The 25,237-nt window shown below is 54.6% G+C and overlaps 1 protein-coding gene across 2 annotated transcripts in view; it reads left to right on the plus strand.

Moving 5' to 3' along the window:
* STK32C (serine/threonine kinase 32C) overlaps positions 1-25,237 on the plus strand; it is an 89,974-nt gene extending 64,737 nt beyond the window's left edge. For both annotated transcript variants that reach the window (XM_042789988.1, XM_042789984.1), the window contains 10 exons: positions 8,840-8,991; positions 11,870-12,043; positions 12,507-12,544; positions 13,964-14,053; positions 14,511-14,614; positions 14,718-14,834; positions 17,879-18,004; positions 18,186-18,317; positions 20,135-20,202; positions 21,405-25,237. In XM_042789988.1, the coding sequence (XP_042645922.1) occupies positions 8,840-8,991; positions 11,870-12,043; positions 12,507-12,544; positions 13,964-14,053; positions 14,511-14,614; positions 14,718-14,834; positions 17,879-18,004; positions 18,186-18,317; positions 20,135-20,202; positions 21,405-21,543 (1,140 nt within the window). In that variant the 3' untranslated portion in view covers positions 21,544-25,237. The remainder of the gene's footprint in view (positions 1-8,839; positions 8,992-11,869; positions 12,044-12,506; positions 12,545-13,963; positions 14,054-14,510; positions 14,615-14,717; positions 14,835-17,878; positions 18,005-18,185; positions 18,318-20,134; positions 20,203-21,404) is intronic.

Raw genomic sequence — 25,237 nt, forward strand, 5'->3', positions numbered from 1 at the left:
CAGGGATCGGTTCTTGCCGTGTCCCCCCCGCCTGCGAGCGCGGGCCCCGCACCTGGGGGGGACCGGAGCAGCGGCGTGAGCGTTACGCCGGGAAGCGTCCGAGGAGCACGACGGCACGGCCAGGGGCAGGGACGCCCCGCCGGGCAGCCCGGACCCCGGCAGAGCCACCGGCCCCATCCAGTCCACCCACGGGGCCGAAAACCGGGGGGTGGGGGGTGCGGGAGGGTGGAGGAGGGCTGTCGTCACGGCCAGCAGCCGCCCGCGTGTTTGCGTTCAGCGACGCGGCACAATACGGAAGATTGCCGCGCAGATTGGCGCTGGGACCAGAGCTGCAGATGTCCCATTCTTCTCAGTGGGTCTTTGTGTGCCGGAGATAATAGTTGGGAAAAACACTGCCAGAGACACGGCGGTCAGAGCCGTCCCCAGAACAAAGTTCTGGTTAAATGAGCTGCGTAATCAAGCAATGAAGGTTTGTGATTGTCTCGAAGTGTGTTTTTGTTCAGGATCAGACAGTATTATAGTAACGTGTCACGGGCAGGTTGTGTGCAGCCGCAGCCCTGCTCCCGGGCCGTCGCGTCCCCGCCGGGGCTCTCGGGGCGGCGGTGGGTGCCCAGCAAAGTGCCGCGAGGCCCCTCTGAGCTGCACCAGACCCGCTGCCCGCGGGGCCACCGGCATCACCCGAGGAGCTCCGCCAGGGACAGCTCTGGAATTTTCCGCCTTGCCCAGAACGCCCTCTGCCAGGACCGGCCCCGACGGGACGGTGAGGGGCTGCACAGGCCCCTGCGGTGCCGCCTGCCTTCGGCGGTGCCAGCCTCTTGCGCTCACCGAGCCCAGCTCTGCCAGCAGCCGTGGAGGGGTCACACCTTGGGGGAGCAGCACCCTTGGGATGTTGGGTGCCTCTTCTGGGCCCGCTCCTGGGTGGGGGTACCTGTGCTCTGCAGCCCCAGCCCTCTCCCCTCGGGTCACCTGATGGTGCTGTCCTCTGTATCAGGGAATTATCAGTTTCCTTTTGGTTCACCATTCATCCTGCCCAAGGCACGCAGCTTCACGCTCTCCGTCGCTGCACTTCCAGCCATGCTCCGGAGAGCACGTCTGTCTGTCTGTCCGTCCGTCCTTCCTTGTTTGCTCACTTCTGGGTTCTGGGAGAGGAGAACGTCTGCAGAGCCGGGCAGGGTGGTCAGATGCCCAGGACCCAGCCGCCCAGTCATTGCTTCTGTCAGAGTCAACGCGACTGTTGCCTTTTTGAGGACGCTTTTGATTAGATAAATCTGATTTGATAAATTTGAGGTGATTTTCAGTGGAAGTTCCCGCACCTGATACTACCCGTAACTCACCTGCTGCTGTGTTTTAGTAGGAGGTGCCGTTTCCCATGGGTTGTCACAGGGCAGTAGCTGGCAGCCAGCGTGGGAATTGCAGGGACCAAAGGAGTTTTTGACCAAGGGAGTGTCCCCAAGGGAAGGCAGGGGATGGTTTTGGCACAGGCCACCTCCGGGCGCTGGGGGCTCTCAGGGGGCCGTGCCCCTGGCCGGACAGGGCGGGGCTTGGGAACGGACGCTTCGCGATTGCAGGGGGAGCCCGTGGTTTGCCCGTGGCTGGTAGCCGTGGCCCGGGAGGAATCACCACCCTCTCCATGCCCACCCACGCCTGGGCTCGTGGGGTGACCTCGGGCCTGGGGTCCTTCCCAGTCAGACACAAAAGTCAGGGGCAGGCCCGTGGAAAGCAAGGTAGACGCTTCAGCAGAGCTTCGTCCAGCTGCTCACCATGGCTCACGTGCTTAATGAATCCCTGATATTTTAATTGTGTCACTGCAAATACACCTAGGAGGCAGCTTCAAGCTTTTCTATCTTGGCCATGCCTAAAAAAAAAATGAATTAGCTGGTTTTATCCTTAATGGTTGTGAGAACTGTAGCACAAGTTAATATTATCTTTTTAATTACAACTGTTACACAGATGTTAATTACCAGGCAAAGATTGTATTTCAATTACCATCAGTGCTATCATAATACAAAATGGATACGAAGATTGCTTTTAAATGACAGGGTAACTGATACGGTGTCCTCTGCAACCCTGACGGCCGTGCCAAGTGCCTTTGGTTTCTCTTCAATAGCATGGTCCCCGTTTGTTGCTTCTCTGATAGCAGCTGAGACTTTTTTTTTTTTTTTTTTTAATGTAATTGGCAGGATTCTGTCTGAAGCTTTTGGTACAGAACTGCTCTCAAGTGGTGAAGCAGAGGGGGTCCTGAGGGGCTGGGGTGCAGCTCTCCTCCTGCCTGGGCAGCGCTCTCCCCAGCGCAGCGTTAACTGCCAAAGAAAGTCCTCTCCAACTCTTCTCTACAGGCTGTGTGACAGTAATTTCCCTCCAGCTGATCAGACATAGCTGCTTTCTAAAGAATGAAAACTCTCAGAGAAGCGAACGGTTTATTATCTTGGTTTAACAGGGGAGCCGTTAGAGGAAAGCTTCTCTAAAGGAGATGAACTTGTTACAAATCAATACTAAAGGTTATTCTTTCAGCAACAGAACAGCAACGTGTAATTTCCAGTAAACCCTTTCTTACCTGTTTTACTGTCTCTATTTGCCCAACAAACTCGCTCTGGGTGGCAAGAAACAAGTAATCACAATCTTCTTGCTCTTCTCTGCAAGGAAGAACTGACTGTTCCTGGTTTTGCAGTCTGTCTCCAAAGGCTGAAACCCTCGCCGAGCTCCTGCGGGTCGTTCCCAGCCATACTGGGGTGACTGGTATTTAACCCAGACGTTCCCCGCGAGCCCAGCAGTCAGGGTGGTCTCACCGGAGCTGCAGTAAGCACATGCTTACGTGGCTCTATCACAAATTCCCAGTTCTTTCTCTTTTCATCCTGTTTCTGCTGGAACATGTAGTGATCAAAACTGAACTCAGTTCTCCAAAAAAGCTCGATTTGGTTATACATCGTGGTAAGTGCCTCCTTACTGCTTCTGGTCCTTCGGAATGAAGGACTGAGTTCTTCCTGCTCCAGAGGCTGTAAATCTCCCATTTCCTCAAGACCCCTCCTGAGGCTGCTCCCACGCCGTCCCCTGGAGCAGGGACTTCTTTCCCCCGAGCAGTCCCAAAGCCTGCTGGTGCTTTTGGGTGCCACGGGCAATTTTACTTTGAAGCTTCACATTTCAAGTTTCACCCTTGCAAGTAAAATGGCAGCTATGGCGATATTGGGGAAAATGGGGAGGGGTTTGGCCCCGGCAGCCTGCGAGGGGGGAACGAGCCCCCGCGGTGGCCCAGCCAGGACCCTCCCCGGCTCCAGCCTGTGTCTCGGAGGGACCCGGCGCTGGGACATGGTGCTGGTGGCCCCGGCAGGCCTGGGGACCGCCAGCTCTCACTGAGCTGCGTGGCTGGGCTGGGATTTTGCCCCATTCTGCACGTCTTCTGCACGGGCCGTTCTCGGGCGGAGGCAGCGCCTGGTCCCAGCCCAGCAGCGCGGGACCTGGTTGGTGTCGGAGGTGACTGGTATTTCATTTGCCGGGTAGAAGCTTAGGGCCAGAGTCTGGTTGTGCTTCTGCTCGTGATAATTCCTCATGACTTCATCCGGGTTTGGCTTATTTTTGAGAGCTGAAAACTGCTGCTCCGGGTGATTAATGGTTGGAGAGCGCTGCTGGGATCAAATAAGCTCTGCCAGACGGATCGATGCATCATCCCAGAGTCACAGCCGTTTCCAGAATGACCACTTACAACTGCAGTGCTTTTCATCCCTGGAGAAGGGGAAACGTGGAGACTTTTTTTAACCATTTCAATATCTAACTGGAGTTTTGTAGGTTTTCCACACTGGGACTCCAGACATAAATACCCAAAGGAAGTCAGCAGAAGCTGGAGGAGAAATCAATACATGTGGGCAAGGTGCACCCACTCCAAATAAGTGTTTTTGTAAGCTAGAGCAGTGTTCAGCTGTGGTTCGCTGTCGTGTAGGATCAAGGTGCTTGATGTTGGTGCGTAGTACTTGCTAATCCTAAACCTTGACTCTAAAAACAAAATGAGCGAAATCCATCTTTGTACACTGAAACTTCCTGAAGGCTCTTAGCCGAAGTCAGTGAAGTGTCTGTGTACGTAAGGATTACAGCACATTGGTCTCGTCTTTCAAAGGCAGAAGCCACTGAGATAGTCAAGGAGAAAATCTGCTGCTCACAGTTCAGAAGCAAAAGGAAGATCTCTTGAACCCAGCCGTGGGTGTTTGCATCAGATGTGATGGTAACATCCTGGGGAGGACAGGAGCGCAGGTGCCTTGATTTAAGATGACAGCTGCATCCGCAGAAGGAAAAAAATAATCTTTGGGCAGCTCAGATCAAGCAGTCTCAACTATATATCAGCTCCACAGATCTCGCCCAGAATGCAGACTACCTGCTTTTGTTTGAGCCCAGACAAATTGTGCTGCCCCTTTATAATTAGTTTGAGATAAGTCAGGACATGCTATTAAATGATTAGATGACCTTTCATCTGAGTGGGGATTTCAGCCTGTTGGATTCCTTCAGAATCAGCAGGAAAAAGTTACTGGATTTCTAAAGGAGAAAAGTCAAAGTTTGCCTAAGAGAGAGCAAGTTGGGCTGAAAAATGTACAGAGCAGCAAAAATGTAGGTGATTGGGGAAAGTAACCTGAATTAACAAGCACAAAAAAAAAAAAAAACAAACTTCCAGAAAGGACGTGATGTCTGAGCCTCCTGGACACCAGAAAACACCCAGATCCCAGCTCTCTATTTCCATGCCAACTTACACCATGATTGGGTGGAAAGTACAAATAGCTCTCATAAGCAACAGCCCAATGAGTGATGCAGGGGACTAAGAAGCCAAATAATTCCTGGCAGGTTACAGACTTTGTTTCTGCTTTTGGTGCTTAGTCCATGGTGTGATGAGTGATTTGATCCTACAGAATAAGGTTCAGACTGAGGCTTTATCCTAAAGTCAGCTTTGTGTGAGAGTGTAAATGGTGCGTATCCTTCCTGCTGAAAGAGCAAGGTTCATCCCTGCAAATTACAGTCGTGGTGTGGGTGGTGGAAGATGAACTGGTCGAAAGTGTAATTTCCTCAGATATGTTCTACTTATTTAGTCCCAGTACTATTTTTTTTGTTTATTTTGGTTTCTAAATCTTAAATTGTGGCCTGATATTTGAAATTCTTAATGTTTTCCCTGGATCAGCTGGAAGCTGGTGAAAACAGCCCCCACCAAGCCGACTCTGGGACGGCGGTTCAGAGCTGTGCCGGCTGGTCCCGCTCATTAGTTCTCCTCAAATGAAGGCTGGTCCCGTTGTCCCCCTCTGATTTTCCGAGGCTACAGGAAAGCCAGGCGGGCCTTGGGTGCCGTGCCGTGTTCCGGCGCGGTGCCGTCCGCCCCGCGGGAGCGTGGCCGGAGCTCGGCACGGAGCGCTCCTCCCGGCGCGGCCGCGGCGGAGGGGTGCAGCCCCGGGCCCGCCGCCGGCCCCTTGGCTCCCCACCCCTCCGCCTTTGGCCGTTCCCACGGCTCTCCCCACTGGTTATCGGGACAGATTAAACGGATTCGCTGCCGGCTCAGCGGAGGGTGAGGTGTTCTGGCAGTGGGAAAGCCGCGGGGACGGCGTTGCCGCAGGCGAGGTCGGGGAGGTTCTCCGGGCAGGGGTGGCAGGGGGCCGGCAGCGGCCAAAATCCCCTGGGGGCTCTGGGAAGTGGAGCAGGGTCAGGCTGACTCCTTGACGGCTCTTGTCCCTATAAACCAAACCTTGTGCACAAAGCGGAGAGGCGGCTCTGGACACCTCTGTTACATACTGTGGTTTTTAATGATAACTCTTACCTCAAAGACAGGTGAGTATTTCAAAGCTAAGAGTACATTTTCCCCGCCTGTTACTTTTTAATATCACCCATGTCAACAGTCCTCATTAGTCCCCTCTAAACTAACGAGGTAGCCGGGGCTGTTGAGTGATGAGCAGGTTCAGGTAAGAAGAAGCCACCAGCCATGGTGGCAATACAGGCGCTGGCGTTGTCTGGGACCCCATAAAGTCAGGTCAAACCGGGAGATGTTAAATGCGCATCTCATGTCCTGAATCGCAAATGCGAGCTCCAAACCCTTTATGCCTTTAATGCAATAAAAGCAAAGGCAGCTGTATACAAACCATTTGGCAGCAGCTGAATGTTCAGGGTATCTGGGATTCTATTAAATCTTTTATGTGCCATGTCTTGAGCAATATAGTACCAGCTGATGCCTGCCTTCTGCTTCACAAATCTGGCAGCATTACATACAATTTTTTCTAATGGCTGTATTTAACCACTGAAAATTTCCTTTGTGCGGTGAGGGACGGCATTATATGGAACGAGGACAAAGTAGTCTCTTCTTTCTGCTTCCTTGCCTTGCTTCGCATTGTAGATCTGCTTGAAAATGGATCGAGAGTCATTTAAAAACCCACTCTGACTTGTTCCCCAGTAGATGTTCGTTCCTTCCCCAGATGCACGCGTGGAGAAGCACAAAAAAAAGGAGAAGGTACGTGTTGGGGCACTGACGGCTGCAGAGGGCCGGGGCGGCACCGACCCCGGGGCTGGCGTCCGTGGGGCGTGGGTCGGCGCCCCGCCACGCGCCCTATTAGCGTCATCGTTAACGAAGAGCGGGAACGGCCGCGCCCGCCTGGCCCCGCAGCCGGAGCCGCTCGTCCCGCGGGGCCACCCCCACCACCCCGGCGTTTTGGGGGGGCCGGCCGGCAAGAAAGACATTTCCATCGACGCCCACGGTGGTGTTCTTTTCTGGAAAACAGAGAACAAAAATTTCCAGAGTGCCTGAAACTGGCATTGCTTTGTATGTAGGTGATGCTGTTCCATTTCAGAAAACCATTTATTATGATTACAGAGTACAAGAAGTTTTTATCATTTTCTCATTTATTATACTAGGTTTCCATTTTCCCTGCAGAGAAACAAGAAGCAAATGACATAAATATAAAATGCCTGTTAAAATATTGCAAGTCACAACCTAAAAAAAAAAAAAAAATAATAAAAAAATTAGAAATTAATGAGCTTCTAGCCATAATGTAAAATAAATTGACATCAGGAAAGAATGTTTTTCAGTGCCTGGATGGCTGTTATTGAAAGGTTTGTTTTTAGAGAAGTTTTATAGCAATGACCACATTTTAAAGGGATATTGTTAGGTCTTTTCTGCTGGAAGAATTTATAAAATATGAAGTTATTTTTGCCTGGTTCATGAAATGTACAGCCAATTTAGTCTGCTTTAGGCAGGGGCTGGGTCCTGCTGGTGCTTTGAATCCCGCTAGGTAGTTCATTATTATTATTATTAAGTTTGCACAAAGCAGGGGCTTTCGTTATGATTTTTTTGTATTATGTACAGTGCCAGGCGCGGGAGGGGACGGTGCCAGGAGGAGGGATGGGGCTGGGGACACCCCTTCTCGGTGACAGCTGGGAGGGGCACCAGGGCACAGGCTTGCTGGCACCTCGGGGACTGAGCTGGGCTCTGGGCAAAGCCCGAGTCCCACCCGGGGAAAATGGCTCAGGTCAAGCCACCCGAGAAGTGAGCCGCTAGCATGAGGTCTGCGGTGTGCGTGGAGTTATTTCAATACAAAATTTTCCGTTCTTACCGTAATTGTGACGAGGACTGCAAAATAGTCCCCGTAATTTCTGTGTGCATCGCTAATTGGGATGTTTTTATCAGGCTAATGATAACCACCTATTATTTTGTCACCTTCTTGCTGCAGTGTGTCCTTGATGATATTATATTTTGCGCCATTAGCACTCGCGAACGGTTATTAATGGCAGTGTTTTAGAAGTGCGGAGAGTTCGGCGGCTCCCGTCTGTCTGCGCTGGTTTCTGCCATCCACAGAAATTCCCTTTACTTGCTCCGGCGCTGTGTGAATGTGACCTGCTCTCGAAGGAGCTGCCCGAAGCCACCCCCGGGTCAGCCTCCCTGCCCGGCTCCAGCTGAAGACCAGAACGGCAAATTCTTTCTTTTTCGAAGAAGAGATATCCAGCACATTGCAGTCATGAGCATGTCTGAGGGTTAGAAGAGGGCCGACGTAATTATACCAGATGTAGAAATTTCATTAGTTCACTTAAAAATAGTTACCTTGATAACCAATTAGCTCTTTTAAAAATAGTTCCCTTGGTAGTTAAGGTGTCGTTAGAAGACCCGATGCTGGCTGGGGGAGCGGTGCCAGCCTGGCAGGCCCCGGGCCTGTGTGCAAGGGGGGTGCTGGGGCCGGTGGGAAGCTGGTGTCTCGCGGGGGGGCCCGCGGTGGGCTCCTGCTTGCCCAGCTGGGAGAACAGGTTGCCCGAGCCCGGGCAGTGGGGAGCACAGCGGGCAGGGGTCCGTGGCTTGCGAGGACGGAGCACCGCTGCGTTTCTAGGGGCACGGTGTTTGTTGTTGCTGTCAAGGAATTTACATTTTAATGGCTTTCTGCTAAAACAAACGGGATTATTTTGACCTTTCAGAGCGGAGCTATCTGCGCAATAGAGCAAACCGATCTGCTGGGGGGTTGGCAGCCCGCGGATGTAAGCAGAATGGAGTCAAGGCTGAGGGAGAAGCGCCTGAAGCCGGTCTCCATTCGGAGCACGGAGCTCTCTCCCAGAGCTCCCAGACACCAGTCCCCGCTGGGAAGCTCTCCGCTCTCCCCCGAGCCATCACATCCTCGGGGAAGCTCTTGAGGGGCTGCGCAGTCACAGACCCCCCGGGTGGGGTGGTGGCTGCCCCAAACGGGAGCGCGGGGACGCTTGTATCTGTAGATCCCAAGTCACAGCCCAGGGATCGGGAATATTTGATAGCGGGGTAGAAATGCTGGGCGGCGTGGGTCTGCAGCAAATGGGGACACGGAACATTTCACTAAATCTCTTTTTAACTTGCCCTTCTGCGGTGCTTCAGGTGTGCATTGTGCAGAAGAGAGACACCGAGAAGATGTATGCCATGAAGTACATGAACAAACAGCAGTGCATCGAAAGGGATGAGGTTCGCAACGTGTTCAGAGAGCTGGAGATCCTGCAGGAGATCGAGCACGTGTTCCTGGTGAATCTCTGGTGAGCAGCTCCGTTCCCTCTGCCCTCAGGTGCTCGTGGAGCCGCGTTCTCCCCGGCCTCCTGGGCTCCCGGGTGTCCGTGGGAGCATCCCAGCGCGCCGCGGCCGTGGCAGGCTGTGTGATGCAGAGCGCGCTCAGGAACCAAAGCCCAGAAGATACCCAAATGTTACGGCATCAAACAGCTTAGCTTCTCTTTTTCCATCAAAAACCTTGCTGTGTTTGCTGGGTGTTTTTCACGGCCTTCCTGCAAATACTGCTAGCGGGCCCCTCCTGAGGGACCCCCTGCCAATTTAACCATGCAGTATTTTTGTGCTGTGGTGTGTTGGTGCGCAGCTTCTCTCAGGGGTCTCAGGGCAGGAGGATGCTCCCGTGATTGCCGTTAAAGCAATAGCCCAACTCATGTGCGTGGAGGTACTGAGAACTGTGGCAGCCTGGGGGGAATCAGGTACTGCGTGGGGCCGACCTTTGTAGCAAATAACAGCTTGAAAAGTCAAAGAAACTAGCATATTTAGAGATGGTGATTTACGACTTTGATTAACACAAAAATTACACAAAATATATAGCTCTTTACACGGTAAGTATTTGGTCTGTCTAAAGGACTTGATCTTGCAGAGATTGGCTGATTGTTTAAATAAACAGAGCAGCTCTCAGCTGTAGCCAGCGTGTTCAGTAAAGTGTTTCTGAGCCACGTCCTAACTCAGGGGGTTTTAGCGGGTGGTTTAAAGCTGTCCTGACTCGGTCAGGGATTAGTATGGTTGTAGGGAAGCCAAGGAGATATACTGCACGTCGTTTTTTACTGTGACTGTTTAGATGAGATGTGTTTCAAAAGCATTACCAGCTAAAGCTATTTGTTAGATTTCAGCCTGATTTGAGGAGTCTTTTTAAAGTTAAACCCTTAAACATTACTCAGTAACGAGGATAGTTCTTGCCGATGCACACACAATCAAGTTAGTATTGAGCAGTTTGAGATATAACTATTTGTATTGATCTATTGCTGAAAAAAATTGATGAGATCTCTTCAAATCATCAAGTGCGTGGCCTTGTGCTGGAGAGCAACCAAGAGCAAAAAGTGCTTTGCAACGTGTTCACTGACCAAATGAAATGTATACCCCTAGAGCCTAGATATATCATTATCAAATTTTGCACAAAAAAAAAAAAATAATTCAGAGGCTTTAGAAAATAGCGCGTTACATCCCGAGATCGTTGGTTAGTTTGGGAGGAGCCCCTGGCAGTCAGCCCCGTGACCCTCTCCCGGATCCGGTGGTCCGGGTGGTCCGCCCTCGCCCCGCCTTCCCTGCCCTGCGAAGGAGCGCCCAAAACGGGGCCGGGACCAGAAAATCCGGCATCTCCCCCCCCCCCCGCCAGCCCCGAGCGGATCCGGTGCTGGCAGGCGTCGCTGCTGGGAGGGGGCTGGGGGCACGGGCTGCGTGGCAGGGTGACACAGGCGAGGAGATCTTGGCTGAAGTTCCCAGACCACGAGAAGAGTCGCGCTGAGGGGAGGCGATGGGAAACCTTTGACAGCCCGTTGAGCGGGGGGGTGACAGACTGAGCAGGGAAACGAAGAGTGGGCCTTCCCCTTCGGTGTAGGTGGCCTGGGGTTGCTCAAAATTTTGCCTAGGATTGATCGCCCAAGTGCCCGGCGCACCCCGGGCATGGTTGGAAGTGCGTTCTCTCAGGTGACAGCGCGGCTTTTCGTAAAGGCGGCGTCTGCAGCCGGGGCTTAGCGGGTGTCCAGGGTGGGTGGGCACCTTTTCCAACCCCGTGGGGTTTGACGTGGCCTAAAAATTTGTGCAGCCACAACCAGGAGGAACAAAATATTAAACGTAGAATAAAAGCCACGCTTTTACTGGGAAAATAATGGGTAAGCAAAAATGGTATCTTGGGTCAAAAATGGGAGTGCCTCCGCAGTGCCTGGCGTGCAGTGCTCTCCTCCCAGGGTCGCGGGGGCTCGGGGGCCGTTGAGGTGTGGCTTTAGGGCAGACAGCGGGGACAGGCACTGCCAGAAGAGGCAGCTCCTCCCAGGGGGCTCGGGCAGGCTTTCCAGAATTCAGAGAGTTTAATACACAGAGTGGTGAAAGTCGGTAATCCCTTTCAGTCTTTTTGTTGATCCGTTACTCCAGAATAGGCAAATAAGTTGCTATGTATTTTTTCAGTATTTTTGCAATCGCAAATATTTTTTTTTTCCAGCAAGTGATGAAATTCTTGAGAAAACTTGCTTTCTTGGCAATTTTTTCCCTTTCAGCTCATACTTTTAGAATAAACCTACATTTGAGATGAGAGGAGAAGTGTGTGATTCATAAGTATTATACAATCCCACATACTCTTTCCTTAGAAATACTGTCGCCAAATATAACAATTGAGCGTTGTTTTGTAGTGTATCCTCACTGCTGTCAGTCTCCTGTGGGACCCACTGCAGATTTAGAGAGGCGTTTTACTCTACAGTAAATATAAATCTCTTTTTCTGTTTTCTATGGTTAAATTAGCGGTTGTGTTTTCCAATTCATGTTGAGGATAGGCAGAGGTATTTTGAGCAGGTTTATCAGATTGTCCACGGTTGAAAATGTGAAGTTTCTCTGAAGTGACTGGCAGGCAAAGCCCCGGGCCCTGCCTGCAGCCCTGCCTGCTGCTGGGGATACCGGGCAGCGCTGGGGGGGTGGCCAACAGGGAAGCTGACGGGCACACTTACCTCCCCAAAAGCAGCGGTGCTGGGCAGAGCCACCCGTTAAACCCGAGGCAGCACCCGGAGCTGCACTTGCTTCCAGCGAAAGGTGCAAATGCCGAGGCCGGTGCGCGCCCGTAGCGGGGCCGTTGGGAGGGGGAAAATCCTGGCTCGGCGCTGAGCCTGCAGCCTGCTCGCTCAGGCGCCGCCGGTCCCGCAGGTACTCCTTCCAGGACGAGGAGGACATGTTCATGGTGGTGGACTTGCTCCTCGGTGGCGACCTGCGCTACCACCTCCAGCAAAACGTTCAGTTTACGGAAGAAACGGTCAAGCTCTACATCTGCGAGATGGCGCTGGCTCTCGACTACCTCCGGAGTCAGCACATTATCCACAGGTAAGCAGGCAGGCTCTTGCTCGCCCGCGGTAGCCGGCGGGAGCTGCCCCTGGCTGGTTGGGGGGGTGATGCTGCCTGCCTGCTGGCACTGAGCCGTGCCGGCAGGGCCGGTCCTGGGCACCCTCGGGCCCCGGGTGCCGCTCACCCGGAGAGAGGCTGACACTTCGCTGGGGGCACCTTCCAGGGGGGAGGTTTCAAAGCGATCGAGGGCTTCGCAGATACTGGGTTACCCATTTTCCTTGGAAACGATGCCTGAAGAAATCTGATGCTCCTGCTCTTTTGCCCAGTTGCCCAGAAGTGTATTTCTAGTCCACCGTAATGGGACTTGTCTAATGTTAGGGTATTTTTGTTTCACTTGTTCCTAATTTTTGATAGATAAAAAAGTTGCAGGTTTTTTGTTGTTGAGTTGCCTCCTTGATCTGACTGAGATTTCATCTTGCTGGAACCTTGCTTCTTTTCCCAGAGACGTAAAACCAGACAACATCCTCCTCGATGAGCAAGGTAGGATCTCTCTGCCTTGCTTTGTCTGCCTCCTTCAGTGAGGGACAGATTCTTTACGGTCTTGAATACCGTGCGCCTTTTTATCTGGGAAAAGCGTGGAGGAAGCACCACTCCTCCCGGTTGGTCGGTGTTTGGTTGGACGCACCCGTGCGTTGTAAAGCCAGGGCAGATCCACCACGGGCAGCCCCTCTCCCCGTCACCCCCCTCCCACCAGGGCCCCAGGGCACCGTCACCCACGCCAGGACCGCGGTACCTGGCGTCGCTGGGGGGGGCCTGAAGCACCAGAACTGAGTTGGTTGAATTTTAGAGCGGGTGATCTGCACGTGCACTTTTAGGGTAGTTTTGATGTCTTCTGGGGGGGGGGGGGGGCTGGATCTGGGCTGAGCTGGGTGGTGAGTTCCGGAGCCTTGGTGAGAGTATCTATTGGGAGTGTTGTCTCGGTGGGCTGCACGGGAGAACTGCCACGGGAGATCCTGTAACCACCTCTGTTCCAGCAGTAGATCTTTCCAGAAGTAGATCTTTCACACTCTCAGGACAGCAGACTCCAAACCATCTGAGTTCTACCATAAAGCCTTATCAAAACCAAAGCTTGCCCTTGCATGGAAGTTAATTAGAAGATAGCGCAGGATGCAAAGCCCAAACCGAAACGGGAAAAAGGAGATGTAAGGGAAGAGTCCACAGGACAAGGCAGTCTGTGATTTACACACCACTTTCATAACTGCCTTGTAGATAGAGAGCAGAATGTAGCCTCCAGAAGGGCGAATGGGTGGGTTTTCTGTATACCAGGCTGGCTTGAAAATAATGACCTATTCTGAATTTTAACCTCCAGTCCTGATGACAGAAAAGGTAGAAACAGAGAGAAGGTATTCCAGCATTTTTTGAAATATCTTAATGATTTCTTCATACAGCCCTAGGGTTTGGGAAGTATTGTTATTATTTCATTCAACCGGCATGTACAAATTTGCTGCGGTCTGTACAGAGTGGCAGCACTGGTTTAGGTCTGGGACTTTGGGGTAGTCGTGGTTCAGTGGCTTTAATCAAAAACAGCTCTAGGGTTTTAATCAGTGCGACCAGGGCAATGTCTCTGTGTAGTGTTTCCCTGTTGTCTTCTTGAATGACTGGAGGCTCTGGCTAGAGCAATCTGAGCAAGTGCTGGAGCTGGTGTAGGTCACTAGTTTGCTCCAAGTGTGATTTAAAATCGAGACCCAAAGCTAGCTACCATCTCATCACCTCGCCAGCCTCAGGTCCTGGGAAAGCTCCAGGGTCTCTTACAGGGGTTCGGTGGGGTGTGACCCTGACCTGCCTGTGCCCAGGCTGCACTGTCCGGGGGCAGAGGCTTGGGAAACAAATGTATTCTGACTACACTGCCATTGTTCTGTGCTGCGATTAATTCCTTCTTAAAATGTGTCTTTATTTAAGGTCACGCACATTTAACAGATTTTAATATTGCAACAATAATTAGGGATGGCGAAAGAGCAACTGCGTTAGCTGGAACGAAGCCATACATGGGTAAGAAGTAATAGCTGTTCCTTACGTCTGTATTTTACATTTCAAGAGCACTCACCGCATGCTGCCTGACAGTCCGTGTCTGTGACAAAGGCCCGGAATTAATTCCGCACGTTAATGCACGCGCCCACTCGTGCAGCGGCGCCCGGCCCTTGGGAAAGCGCAGCTCCCTGCGCGAAGGAGCGGCGGCCAGCGCCCCGTCCCCCCTCCCGCCCTGCCCGGGGCTCGCTGCCGGGGTTCCACCACCCCCGGGCTGGGGGGCTGCCCCTGCCTGCGCCCCAAAACCCGGCCGCTGGGCAGGGCCAGGCGCATCGCCGCTGCCGCCCTTGGCTGGCAAAGCCTCCCCGCGGGCGGGAGTGGCGTGAGAACAGCCGCCAGGTTTACACCTCGCGTGAAATACTGAAATAGGAGCAAACGGAAGCCAGCGAATAACCCGTCGCCTTCTGCCCTCTCTGCTCAGCCCCGGAGATCTTCCATTCCTTCCTGAACGGCGGGACGGGCTACTCCTTCGAGGTCGATTGGTGGTCGCTGGGAATCATGGCTTACGAGCTGCTGCGGGGCTGGGTAGGGCTCCCGGCCGGCCGGCGAACGCGCGTCCTGATCGCCCGCGGAGACGAGAGGGACTTTCTTCTCATCTTCCTGCTCTTTTTCCCCCCCCCCCCTCCAGAGACCGTACGACATCCACTCCAACAACCCCGTGGAGTCTTTAATTCAGCTCTTCAGCACTGTGAGCGTTCAGTACTCGTCTGCGTGGTCAAAAGAAATGGTTGCTCTGCTGAGAAAGGTAAATAGCCCTGCTGGGGTGGTTTACGTTGTGCGTTAGCCGCCGTGCATGCAAGGCTAGCTGGAAAGTTTTCTACGTACTAGTAAATAATGTAAAACCGAAATAGGACTAATTTTTATGACTTTCTTCAGGCTTAAGCACAGATGAATCTTGTGTTTTGTTTGTCGCCCCTGTAACAAGATGCGTTATGTTTGATAGCAAGGGAAGGAAGAAGGCCGTGTGGAGGCTGTTGTAGCTTCTGCTCGACCAAGAACGCGGGAAAGTCGCTGATGAGCGCGCCATGCAAGAGCCAAACACGGTGCTGACGGCAAATACGTGACTCGGTTGCAAGCGAAGGTTGGGTGGGCAGTGGACACGGTTAGATTCTGTGTTAGCAGCGGCGTTGTTAGCTCCCACTGCAGCGGGGCGATCGGCAGGTTCGCATTGCCATCTGCTGGGCTGCCGGCGGGCGGGCTGCCGGGGGCCCACCGCCCCATAAACCTCTCACCGGGGAGACGCCAGCGGCCACCGTGGCCCCCCAAAGTGCTGGGGTGTCTGTGCCCGGGGTGCCCCAGCCCTGCACCCTGCACAGGGGTGATGCCGGGGGCTCTGCCAGCACCCAGGGGTGATGCCGGGGGCTCTGCCAGCACCCAGGGGTGGTGCTGAGGGCTCTTCCACCACCCAGGGGTGATGCCAGGGGCACTGCCAGCACCCAGGGGTGATGCCGGAGGCTCTGCCAGCACCCAGGAGTGATGCCGGGGGCTCTGCCAGCACCCAGGGGTGATGCTGGGGGGCTCTGCTAGCACCCAGGGGTGATGCCGGGGGCACTGCCAGCACCCAGGGGTGATGCTGAGGGCTCTGCCAGCACCCAGAGGTGATGCTGGGGGGCTCTGCTAGCACCCAGGGGTGATGCTGGGGGCTCTGCCAGCACCCAGGGGTGATGCCAGGGGCTCTGCCAGCACCCAGGGGTGATGCTGGGGGGCTCTGCTAGCACCCAGGGGTGATGCCGGGGGCACTGCCAGCACCCAGGGGTGATGCCGGGGGCTCTGCCAGCACCCAGGGGTGATGCCGGGGTCACTGCCAGCACCCAGGGGTGATGCTGAGGGCTCTGCCAGCACCCAGGGGTGATGCCATGGGCTCTGCCAGCACCCAGGGGTGATGCCGGGGGCACTGCCAGCACCCAGGGGTGATGCCGGGGGCACTGCCAGCACCCAGGGGTGATGCCGGGGGCTCTGCCAGCACCCAGGGGTGGTGCTGGGGGGCTCTGCTAGCACCCAGGGGTGATGCCGGGGGCACTGCCAGCACCCAGGGGTGATGCTGGGGGGCTCTGCCAGCACCCAGGGGTGATGCCGGGGGCACTGCCAGCACCCAGGGGTGATGCCAGGGGCACTGCCAGCACCCAGGGGTGATGCCAGCACCCTGTTGCCCACCCGCCAGCCGGGGCCAGCTCCCACTCCCACACCCTGGGCTGGCATCAACACCCCATGTCTCCTTCCCACCGGGCTGGTGCTGTCACCACAGCCTTACTTGGGAATTGGGAATTGCCCCCTTTTTGTTTTAAAGATGAAGATAATTTTATGCCGTGAAAAAGTGCCTGAAAAATTCCGCAGGTGGCAGTTGCTGGTCAGGGTTGTCTTTTACCCCACGCCCCTCACAAGCATCCCTGTGCTTGGGTGCTCGGCGGGCTGTAAGTACAGTCGCCGTTACCTGCTTCTTGAATAGTTACCTTTGGCACTGGAAAAATACTCAGTGCTGACTTTATTTTCTGCCAAAAGTTTGTAACCACCTATAATTAGCGTGCCTAGAATTACGCCGCAGCTTTTCAAAGGGAACAGTCCTAGATGGAGATTTTGTAGAGGTCCTACCGTAGGCGTCCATCAGCTGGGAGAGCGTACGCGCTCAGTTTGCAGATGCCCAAAACCAAGCTGGGACAGCCGGAGGCCAGGCTTCAAATTCTGGGCGCTCTGGAAAAATGGCAAGAACTGGTGTGGAGCGGGGGGTGCGGCCCCAGCGGCACGGGCAGGCAGGGGGGCCGGCTCCTGGAGAGGGGCGAGGGTGGGCACAACTCGCCTGCCACGAGCTTCCCACGCTTGGGAGGGGAGGGACGCGCACGGGGCTCTGCGGATGCACTGCAGAGGTGGCATCAACAGAGCTTCTGTGAAGGTTTTCGCAGGGGGAAGCTGGGCACAGAATTCCCTGGAAGACCTACCCAGATCCCACGATAGATGCACCTCCACATTAGATGGACCTCCACATCAGACTTACCTCCACGTGAGACATATGTCCGCATTAGATGTATCTGCACGTCAGACAAATTTCCACACTAGGTGTACCTCCATGTCAGACATGCCTCCATGTCTGGTGCACCTCCGCGTTAGACACTCCTCCACGTTAGATATACCTCCACCTCAGACGTATCTCCACGTTAGACACTCCTCCATGTTAGATGTACCTCCAGGTCAGACGTATCTCCGTGTTAGATGTACCTCCAGCAGTCCTGGAAGCTGTAACTCCAGTCAGCTGGGCGTACAGCATGGTACACGGTGCAGAATTCTTTGAAAAACCAGATCTGTCCTCAGACCGGTGTCTCAGTGGATCAAGCAATCATTTTTTTTTTTTCTCTGCGCTTAGTAATCCCTGTGTGTGATAAACAGAGTAGTATCCCCTGGTGTCGCAGAAGTGGCGTGAAAATGTGGAGGTTGAAACCGAAGCGCTGAGCCCCGGGGGGAATCAACGTCTTTCTTTAGAAGGGAGCGAGGTCTGGCCCCGGCACGGAGCGGCAGTGCCCGGGTGCTGCGGTGAAGGGTTGTGGTAGGTCGTGGTTAGCCATGGGGAGAGCAGACCTGCGCCGGCCCGAGAGCTCACGGTACTGGATTTTTGGCCGTCTGGCTTCACAACCTCCAGGACGTTTTTCTAATTTTCTTTTTTTTTTTCCCCGCCAGTAAGTTACGCTGTTTCCCGTGACGGAAAGGTTGCCGCATGGCTGAGCCACCTGAGTCACCCGAAGGGCAGGATGCTGCCCGGCTCCTCTTCCTCCTCTGACGGGAATGCTTTCCTCTCCCCAGCTGCTGACGGTGAACCCCGAGCATCGCTTCTCCCGCCTGGCCGACGTCCAGGCCTCGGCGTACCTGTCCGGGGTGGTCTGGAGCGACGTCGGCGAGAAGCGAGTGGAGCCGGGCTTCGTCCCCAACGTGAGTAGGAGCTGCCTGTGTCCCGGCCCCGAGCAGGGGCCGCTTCTCCTCCTCAGAGGAACCACTGCGCTCAGCAGAGGCTTTCTGACAGAGAAGTCGCTTCCGAGCTATTTTGTTCTGAGTGTTTGGGAGAGTCTGGGCTGCGGCTAATGCCCGCGTGTCGCGTCGCGTGTCCCGGCAGAAGGGCCGCCTGCACTGCGACCCCACCTTCGAGCTGGAGGAGATGATCCTGGAGTCGAGGCCCTTGCACAAGAAGAAGAAGAGGCTTGCGAAGAACAAGTCGAGGGATAACAGCAAAGACAGCTCACAGTCCGTGAGTGCTTCCCGGGGTAGCGGCCAGCCGGGAGAAGGGGCTGAGGTGCTGAGGCTGGGGTGCATGGCAGCAGTTCCCGCGGCAGTGCAGCAACGGCAGGTTTATTTTGATGAAAACCTTTGCCCAGTGGGGTCTTCCCGACAACGAAGCGTTCCTCTTACATAAGTTTGGTAAAACTCTTTCACAGTAATCTGTGGAAAATTAAATGAGGAACAGAGGTTTGGGCACACCGGTCAAGAGAAAAACTGAAAAAAAAAAAAAAAAAAAAATATATATATATATAAATACATCTATAGGATCTTCCCCCTTCTGAGAAGCGCTGCCCAGCGCCTGCGACTGCTCCCGGTGGGGTCGCACGGTGGTGGCTTACCCAAGCGCCAGAAACGTCCAGCCAGCCAGTCCTGGTTTGGGGGATGCCCCATGTTTCCCCTTGCCGTGTGAGCTGTGCAGCCGTGCTCCACGCCGGGGCGAGTGCCGGCGGTGCCGCTGGCACCACGGCGCGGGAGAACCCTGCCCGCTGGTGCTTTCTGCAGAGAGGGAGCCATTAGCTGGGAAATCAAGCTGGAGATGAGATGCGTTTGTTTCTTCTTTTCGCTCTGGGAGCCACGGTGCTTTTATATCATTGGGGAGACAAATGGAAGAATCTCGGTTTTGCAGAGCAGGCATGTCCCAGGAGTAAAACCATCCCCTGAGGCAGCAGAGCGGGTACGCGGCCTGCCGAAAACAGGGTTTGGTCGGGGGGGGCAGGGTGCCGGGGGGGCTGTGAGAGCAATCGCGCCTTGCCCACCCTCCCCGCTCCCCGGCACGGGCGAGCAGCGCGGTTCCCCGCAGCCAGGTCAGGCCATCCCCGCCCTGAGAGCGGCAGGGAGCACCCGGCAGGATTGTGCCTGTCTCGTCGTCGGCACCAATTAACTGCAATGGATCCCTTCCCTCTTCGGCGGGAGTTAATGCTGCGATCAATGAGACTTACTGTAAGAGGATGAAGGATAAATCGGGAAGCAAGGGAGGGAAAAAAAAAAAAAAAAAAAAATAAAAAAAACCCAACAGAATAAGCAAATTTGCCAAGGCCTCCCCCAGGTTTTGCTGCCAGGAGGGTTGAGGGCACTTTGGCCATGGGGACCCACGGCCGTTTGGCAGCCAGGCGCCGGGCAGGAGCCCGTCCCTCGCCAGGGCCGTGGCGGGGGCGCACGAGTGGGTGACAGGAGGCTCTGCCAGGGCAGGGCACGGGCTTCCCTTGGCGGCGCCGTGCAGCAGCAGCAGCAGCAGCAGCTGGCTTCAGGGGAGGTCTCGGCACCAGAGCCGGTGCCCGAGGTAAAACAGAGGCAGAAATGGGGAAGCGTGGGCTGTCCACACTCCCGCGTTTCCCTCCTGCCCCACGGGTGCCGCCGGCCTCCCCGGCGTGCGCGTGGCCAGCGTGCCCACGCGTGGGGCCATCCGTGGGGCACGGCAGCAGCTCCGTGCCTCGCTCCTGCATGGACTCACACCCCCAGGCTTTGTGCTGCGCTCTCCCCCGCGCCGGCTTTCCTTCCTCTGGGCAGATAGCGCTCCCTAAAGCAGAATACACAGATAAATGTGCTGTGTTTATCCGGAAAGCGGCGTGCTCTCTGTGTTTTATGGAAAGCTGTGCTCGCCGCAGATGAGGCAAGCCCCTGGTGAAAGCCACGAAGGGAATCAGCTGTGCCGGATCCATCCCCTGTTGCTGCTGCAGGTCCCGGTGGCCGGGAGGCTCTGAGCGTACAGCTGGCAGCCTGCGATGCTGTAGGCAGCAATGAGATGCAAATGGCTCTGCTTATGCATGTATTGTTTTTCTTCAACAGGAAAATGACTATCTCCAAGAATGCCTTGAAGCTATCCAGCAAGACTTTGTCATCTTTAACAGAGAGAAGTGAGTATGCGGGTTTTGTTTTTTTTTTTTTTTCTTTAAGGAAAAAATACTCTTTTTCCCAACTTCCCTTAGGAATCAGAGTGCCAGTGGCTGATGGCTGGGAGCATCTCGCTGCCGGCTTAGCCCTGGGTGACTCACATCAGCCGAGGAGCTCCGGTGCTGCCTCTGTATGAAAAGCAGTTCTGACCAAAAAGGGAGAGAAGATCAGGGCTTATTAATCACTGCCATTAAATAGAATATGCTGCAGAGAGGCTTCTGGGTTTTAACATATGTATGTGACAGTGTATCAGTTCCCCCGTTGGGTCTTCTCGCCCCTCCTGCTTTTAGAGGATGATGCTTTGGAAAAGGAAAGGCAAGGAGCGTGCTACAATCTCTGCGGGGCAGGAGTGGGCAGCTGGAGTGGAAGCGGCTGCTTTGCGCCGTGTCCACACACGCCGGTGCCGTGGGGAGGGGTGCGTGGCGGGGACCCCGCTCCCCCGGCCCGGCTCAGCGCGCCGCAGAGCTGAAGCCTTCCAGGTCGTCGCGGGGTATTTCCGAGCGTTTCGGCGTTGCGAGGCGTCCGTCCCTGCCGTGACCTTTTCTGTGTGCTGTGTGTGTGCTCTGGAAAGCCTCCTCTCGTTCGCCGTGGGTGCGTGGCAGGTCGGTTTGGTCGGGGGGTGGGCAGGGTGCCGGGGGGGCTGTGAGAGCAATCGCGCCTTGCCCACCCTCCCCGCTCCCCGGCGCGGGCGCTGAGCCCGGCATAAGGGGAGCAGTGCGGTTCCCCACAGCGAGGTCAGGCCATCCCCGCCCTGAGAGCAGCAGGGATGGTGATGATGATGATGAGGATGATGATGATGATGATGATGGCGGCACCCGGTGTCCTCACTGCCCTCCCAGGGTGTCAGACAGAAGCTTCTCACCAGCACACAGCTCCGGAGCCCCCAGACCTGAGCGAGGGGCAGGTAGAAGGAGAGTCAGGGCAGGAGCTTTTCTCTCCTGCGCATCACCTCCTGCCCCGTGGCGACAGCTCGGTGGGGAACAGCCCTTCCCCTGCCATCCCCGTGTCTCCCGTGCTGCCCTCAGCCTGTGCGGGTGGCCGGGCAGGGCTGGCCGCGCCGGGCTCCGGGCTCGGGGGAAGGTGGCGCGGCGCGCTCCCCAGCCGCTGCCCTCGAGGGGTGCCGCTTGGCCCGGGGGGTGACGCCCGGTTCCTCCGCTCCGCACAGGCTAAAGAAGAGCCAAGAGCAGCCGAGCGAGTCCGTGTCCCCCCCCGAGACCACCGACGAAGCCGAGACGGAGGCCGAGTCCGAAACCTCCAACTTGAACATGTGCAGCTCCGTCTGCTCCTCCGCGGGCAGCAGCTAGGCTGCAGCCGCCGGGCGAGGGTCGCCGGCCCGCGCCGCGCCGCAAACCCGTTCTCAGGTTGCGCTGAGCACCACAAGCCGTCCTCCGACACCGCCGGAGGGCACCGACGACTGGTCTTGCAAAGCTGTAGCAAAAGAGACAGCTCTTACCGAACCGCATCCCTGGATTTATCGGCTCGCCGGCTCGGCGCGCTGGTTGCCTGTCGTGGGTAAAGGTACTTGCTATGCAACTTGTCGGAGGAGGGAGATCGACTTCTTTCCTTGTTCTTTTTTTAACGCCAGATTGCCGATCTGCCCATGTTTTTAATACAGTAAGATGACGAGACGAGAAGTGCCGTCCTTGGGTGCAGCAAGGGCCGACACCGAGCGGGTGTGGCGAGGGAGGAAGGCTGGCTGGGTGGGTTCGGTCTGACGCTGGCGTTCCCGGTTTGTGAAGGCTGCCGCAGGGACGAGCAATCCCCCGTGTCAGTCGGAGCCGCGCCGGGCTCTGGCGGGCAGCACCAGCCTCCTGGGAGCCTCGAGCTGTTTGGGTCCTGCAGCGTAAGGACGTCCCGGGCACGTCCCTGTCCTCTCGTCACCTGTCAGAGTTTCTTTCCCGGCTCGGGGCAAATAAATGTTTTTTTTTTGTGCACTCCATGAATTCTTGAGGGGCTGGGTAATGATTAACCGTGTCACTGAGATGCAGAACGTATTTAAAACGTTTGCTTTCTTCACATAGCTGCTGCGAGTGGCGAGGCGCTGTGCGAATGGGCCGGAGGGTTTGGTTCTGTTTGTCCGGCTTCGGAGGACGCTGTTTATCACAGGTTCAGATTTTATTGGGGGCAAAGCGGGTGGCCTCGCAGCGCTGCTTGGTTGTGAAAGACAGGAATATCTTATTTCACCCTTCGATTTACTTTGTTTTCAGTGTGAAGTAAAAGTACTGTACATAATTTACCAATACCTGGTTTAACTTGTTACTAAGACGGGAGATCTCCTTAACTTGTTCCAGCTGTGGATATTGCCTTTCTTCTTGTTTCAGAAGCCTTCACTATCTTAGTTGCTTAATCTGCTGTAGAGTGGCTTTGGTTACTATTGCTAAAAACGAGCCATGGGTTCCGCTGCAACGTACGGCTGTTGTGATACACAGGGGTGTCGTTAGGGCTGCATTCACTTTCAAACTATCAACATCTGTTTGCTGTCAGACATGAGGAGGTTGCAGGGTTCGCACCCTCACTGTATATTCGTAACGCAAAATTGGGTAGAAAATGTTTTTAACAGATGCAGACTCTTTCAGGACAAATTTTGTTGCGTTTTTCGTTTCCGCGAATAAAACAGAAAGGCGTAACTGGTACGAAACGATTTTAGATGGAAAATGACACGGCGCATTTATTTTTTTTATTTTCCACAGTTTTATGTGGAAATTAGTACGTGGCTAAAGTTCTGCAGAACCGAACTTTCGCAGCAGTCTGTAGGAGAAGCGTTGGGGCGTGCCTGCGCGGGGCGGGGAGCCGGAGCTGGCGGAGGGGGCGCAGAGGTATTTCAGGCCGGGGGCGGGTGAGCCGGGTCACACCTCGTTAGGAGCTGCGTTAACGATGGGCTGAGGGGGCTGCGGCCGCTCCGAGAGCAGGGGACTGAAATAAATGCCCTCCCCTGCTCCTCCGCCCCAGCTACCGGAGGGCACCCACCCCCCGGCTCCCATCGCGGGCTGCGCCGGGGGTCCTGCCCTCTCTGCCCCCAAGCTGCCTCCAGTCTGATTACTGGGTACCAGGGTAATCTAATTACCCTACTCCCCTAATGACCTTCTCCTGCACACCAGTGTGTGTGCGGAGGGGCCCCGCTGGTGGCCGGTGAGCAGCCCCAGCTCTGCCTGGTCCTCGCCCCCGCGCTCTCCGCGCACCCCCCACGTCCCCCGCGCCCCCCCCCGCGTTTGTCCTGGCTCCCCGTGTGCCTTGAGGGGCTCAGCGCAGGGGTGACGCTTTAATCCCGAGTCACAAAACCACGTAGGGCCGGCTCTGGTCTGGGGCTGAGCAGAGCAGTCTGATAACCCTGCTCTGCCCGGGGCCCGAAACCCACCGCCCGCCTGCCGGGGCACGGGCAGGGCAGGAGAAGCAGAACCAGGGGCAAAACCATGTATTGACCCAGGAATTATAAATTACGGGTGATTTGCACCACTGGTATGGATCGGGTTTTTTCAGTAAACTCCATTGCACTATTTATCATCTTTCTGTAAATAATGACAAAAGTTTGGACTATCAGAACAACAAGGAGTGTAACTTACTTTTTGACCAAACCGTCCTGTGTATGAGAGACGCAGATAGATCCTGCTCAACCAGAAGCTCTCGGGCCAGGGGAGATGTTGGCAGTTTGCTGGGCCGTGTCTAACCGGGCGTTTTTATCGCTTTCTGGAGGACAAGTGACAAACGGCCCTTCAGTTCGAGGTTGGTGTGCGTAGGGGGGAGCTGGCTCACTTCTGAAATGGATGATTCTCACCCCAAACCCTCTCCGTGTCTGTCATTTATGTTCCCTTTTCAGCACTGCCCTTCCTGGGTAAATTGTGCAAAATTCCCTCAGCAGCACCCTGCGGAAAGCGGGGAAGCTGCTGGGAGACACCAGGTCATTGCTCCTTGCCAGGGGAATTGTTTTGGGGCAGATTCTGGCTGTCCGGGAAGTGATTTGGGGCAGATTCTGGCAGCACACCTCCAGGGACGCGCCGGGGGAAACGCCGCTTTCTGCCTCAGTCTAGTTCTAAACCTTAATCAGTGCAAAAAGCGACAGGAGGCACCTCTAGGACCGTTGGGCTGAGTAGGAGGGACACCGTGAGTACGATACAACCGAAGCACTGGGGGTTGATCTCCAGTAAAGCATGGGCACAACTTCACCAGTGCCCACTGGGGACCAGGTTTAGTGATGCCCGGTTATGCCCAGTCCCCGGTGAAGAAATTCCAAGAAAAGTGTAATTGGAAAATGGGAAAACCGATAGGAAACAGGTGCCCAGGGGCTCGGAGCCGCTCGGCTCCACGGGAGAAAACTCGCAGTGAAGCCGTGAAATGCTCCCGACACGCAGAGCTGGAAAGGCGTCAGTCGCAGCTCTGGTTTACATCTCCGCTACTACCAGAATACAATAATTTTCTGTATATAAATATTTAAATACATGTATTTTTTGTATGACAGATTTATACAGGGCGTGCCATCATTCGCTGTGAAAAGTCTACATCGCCTATGAATTATTCTCCTTAAATTCCTTGCCATAAGATTGTTTTCTTATCTCTGTTAGATTACGAAGTTTTGCAAAGTTGCATATCTTTAAGTGTTTCCATTGAATTCCACAGACTTCACTGGGAATTTTGCGTAGAAAACAAATGCCAGATCAAGTCCTGATGTTTCTTCTGTCGACAATTCTTTATTACTATATACCTTGCCAAAAAGAGAATAAGAGTAATAAAATAATAGCAAAAAGGCCAATAATAGGAACCTGACATTGGACAGTGCTGAAATCCTCATGCCTTGGTAGGGTATTTTTTTTAAAATGATTTCAGTGGAAATATATGTAAATTATATCTGTATTTTACGTTAATACATTTCTGTAATTTTACTGCATGAAAATTTTACCATGTCACAGAATATTTAAGTTATGACAAGTTCGTGTTTTTGCAGATACTGCGAGAAGCCATTGCGTATGTGGAGTAATAAATGTGTATTTTTAACATTGCCAAGTA

This window comes from Tyto alba, unplaced genomic scaffold (assembly GCF_018691265.1).
Source record: "Tyto alba isolate M040663 unplaced genomic scaffold, T.alba_DEE_v4.0 Super-Scaffold_1, whole genome shotgun sequence".
Classification (NCBI taxonomy): domain Eukaryota; kingdom Metazoa; phylum Chordata; class Aves; order Strigiformes; family Tytonidae; genus Tyto; species Tyto alba.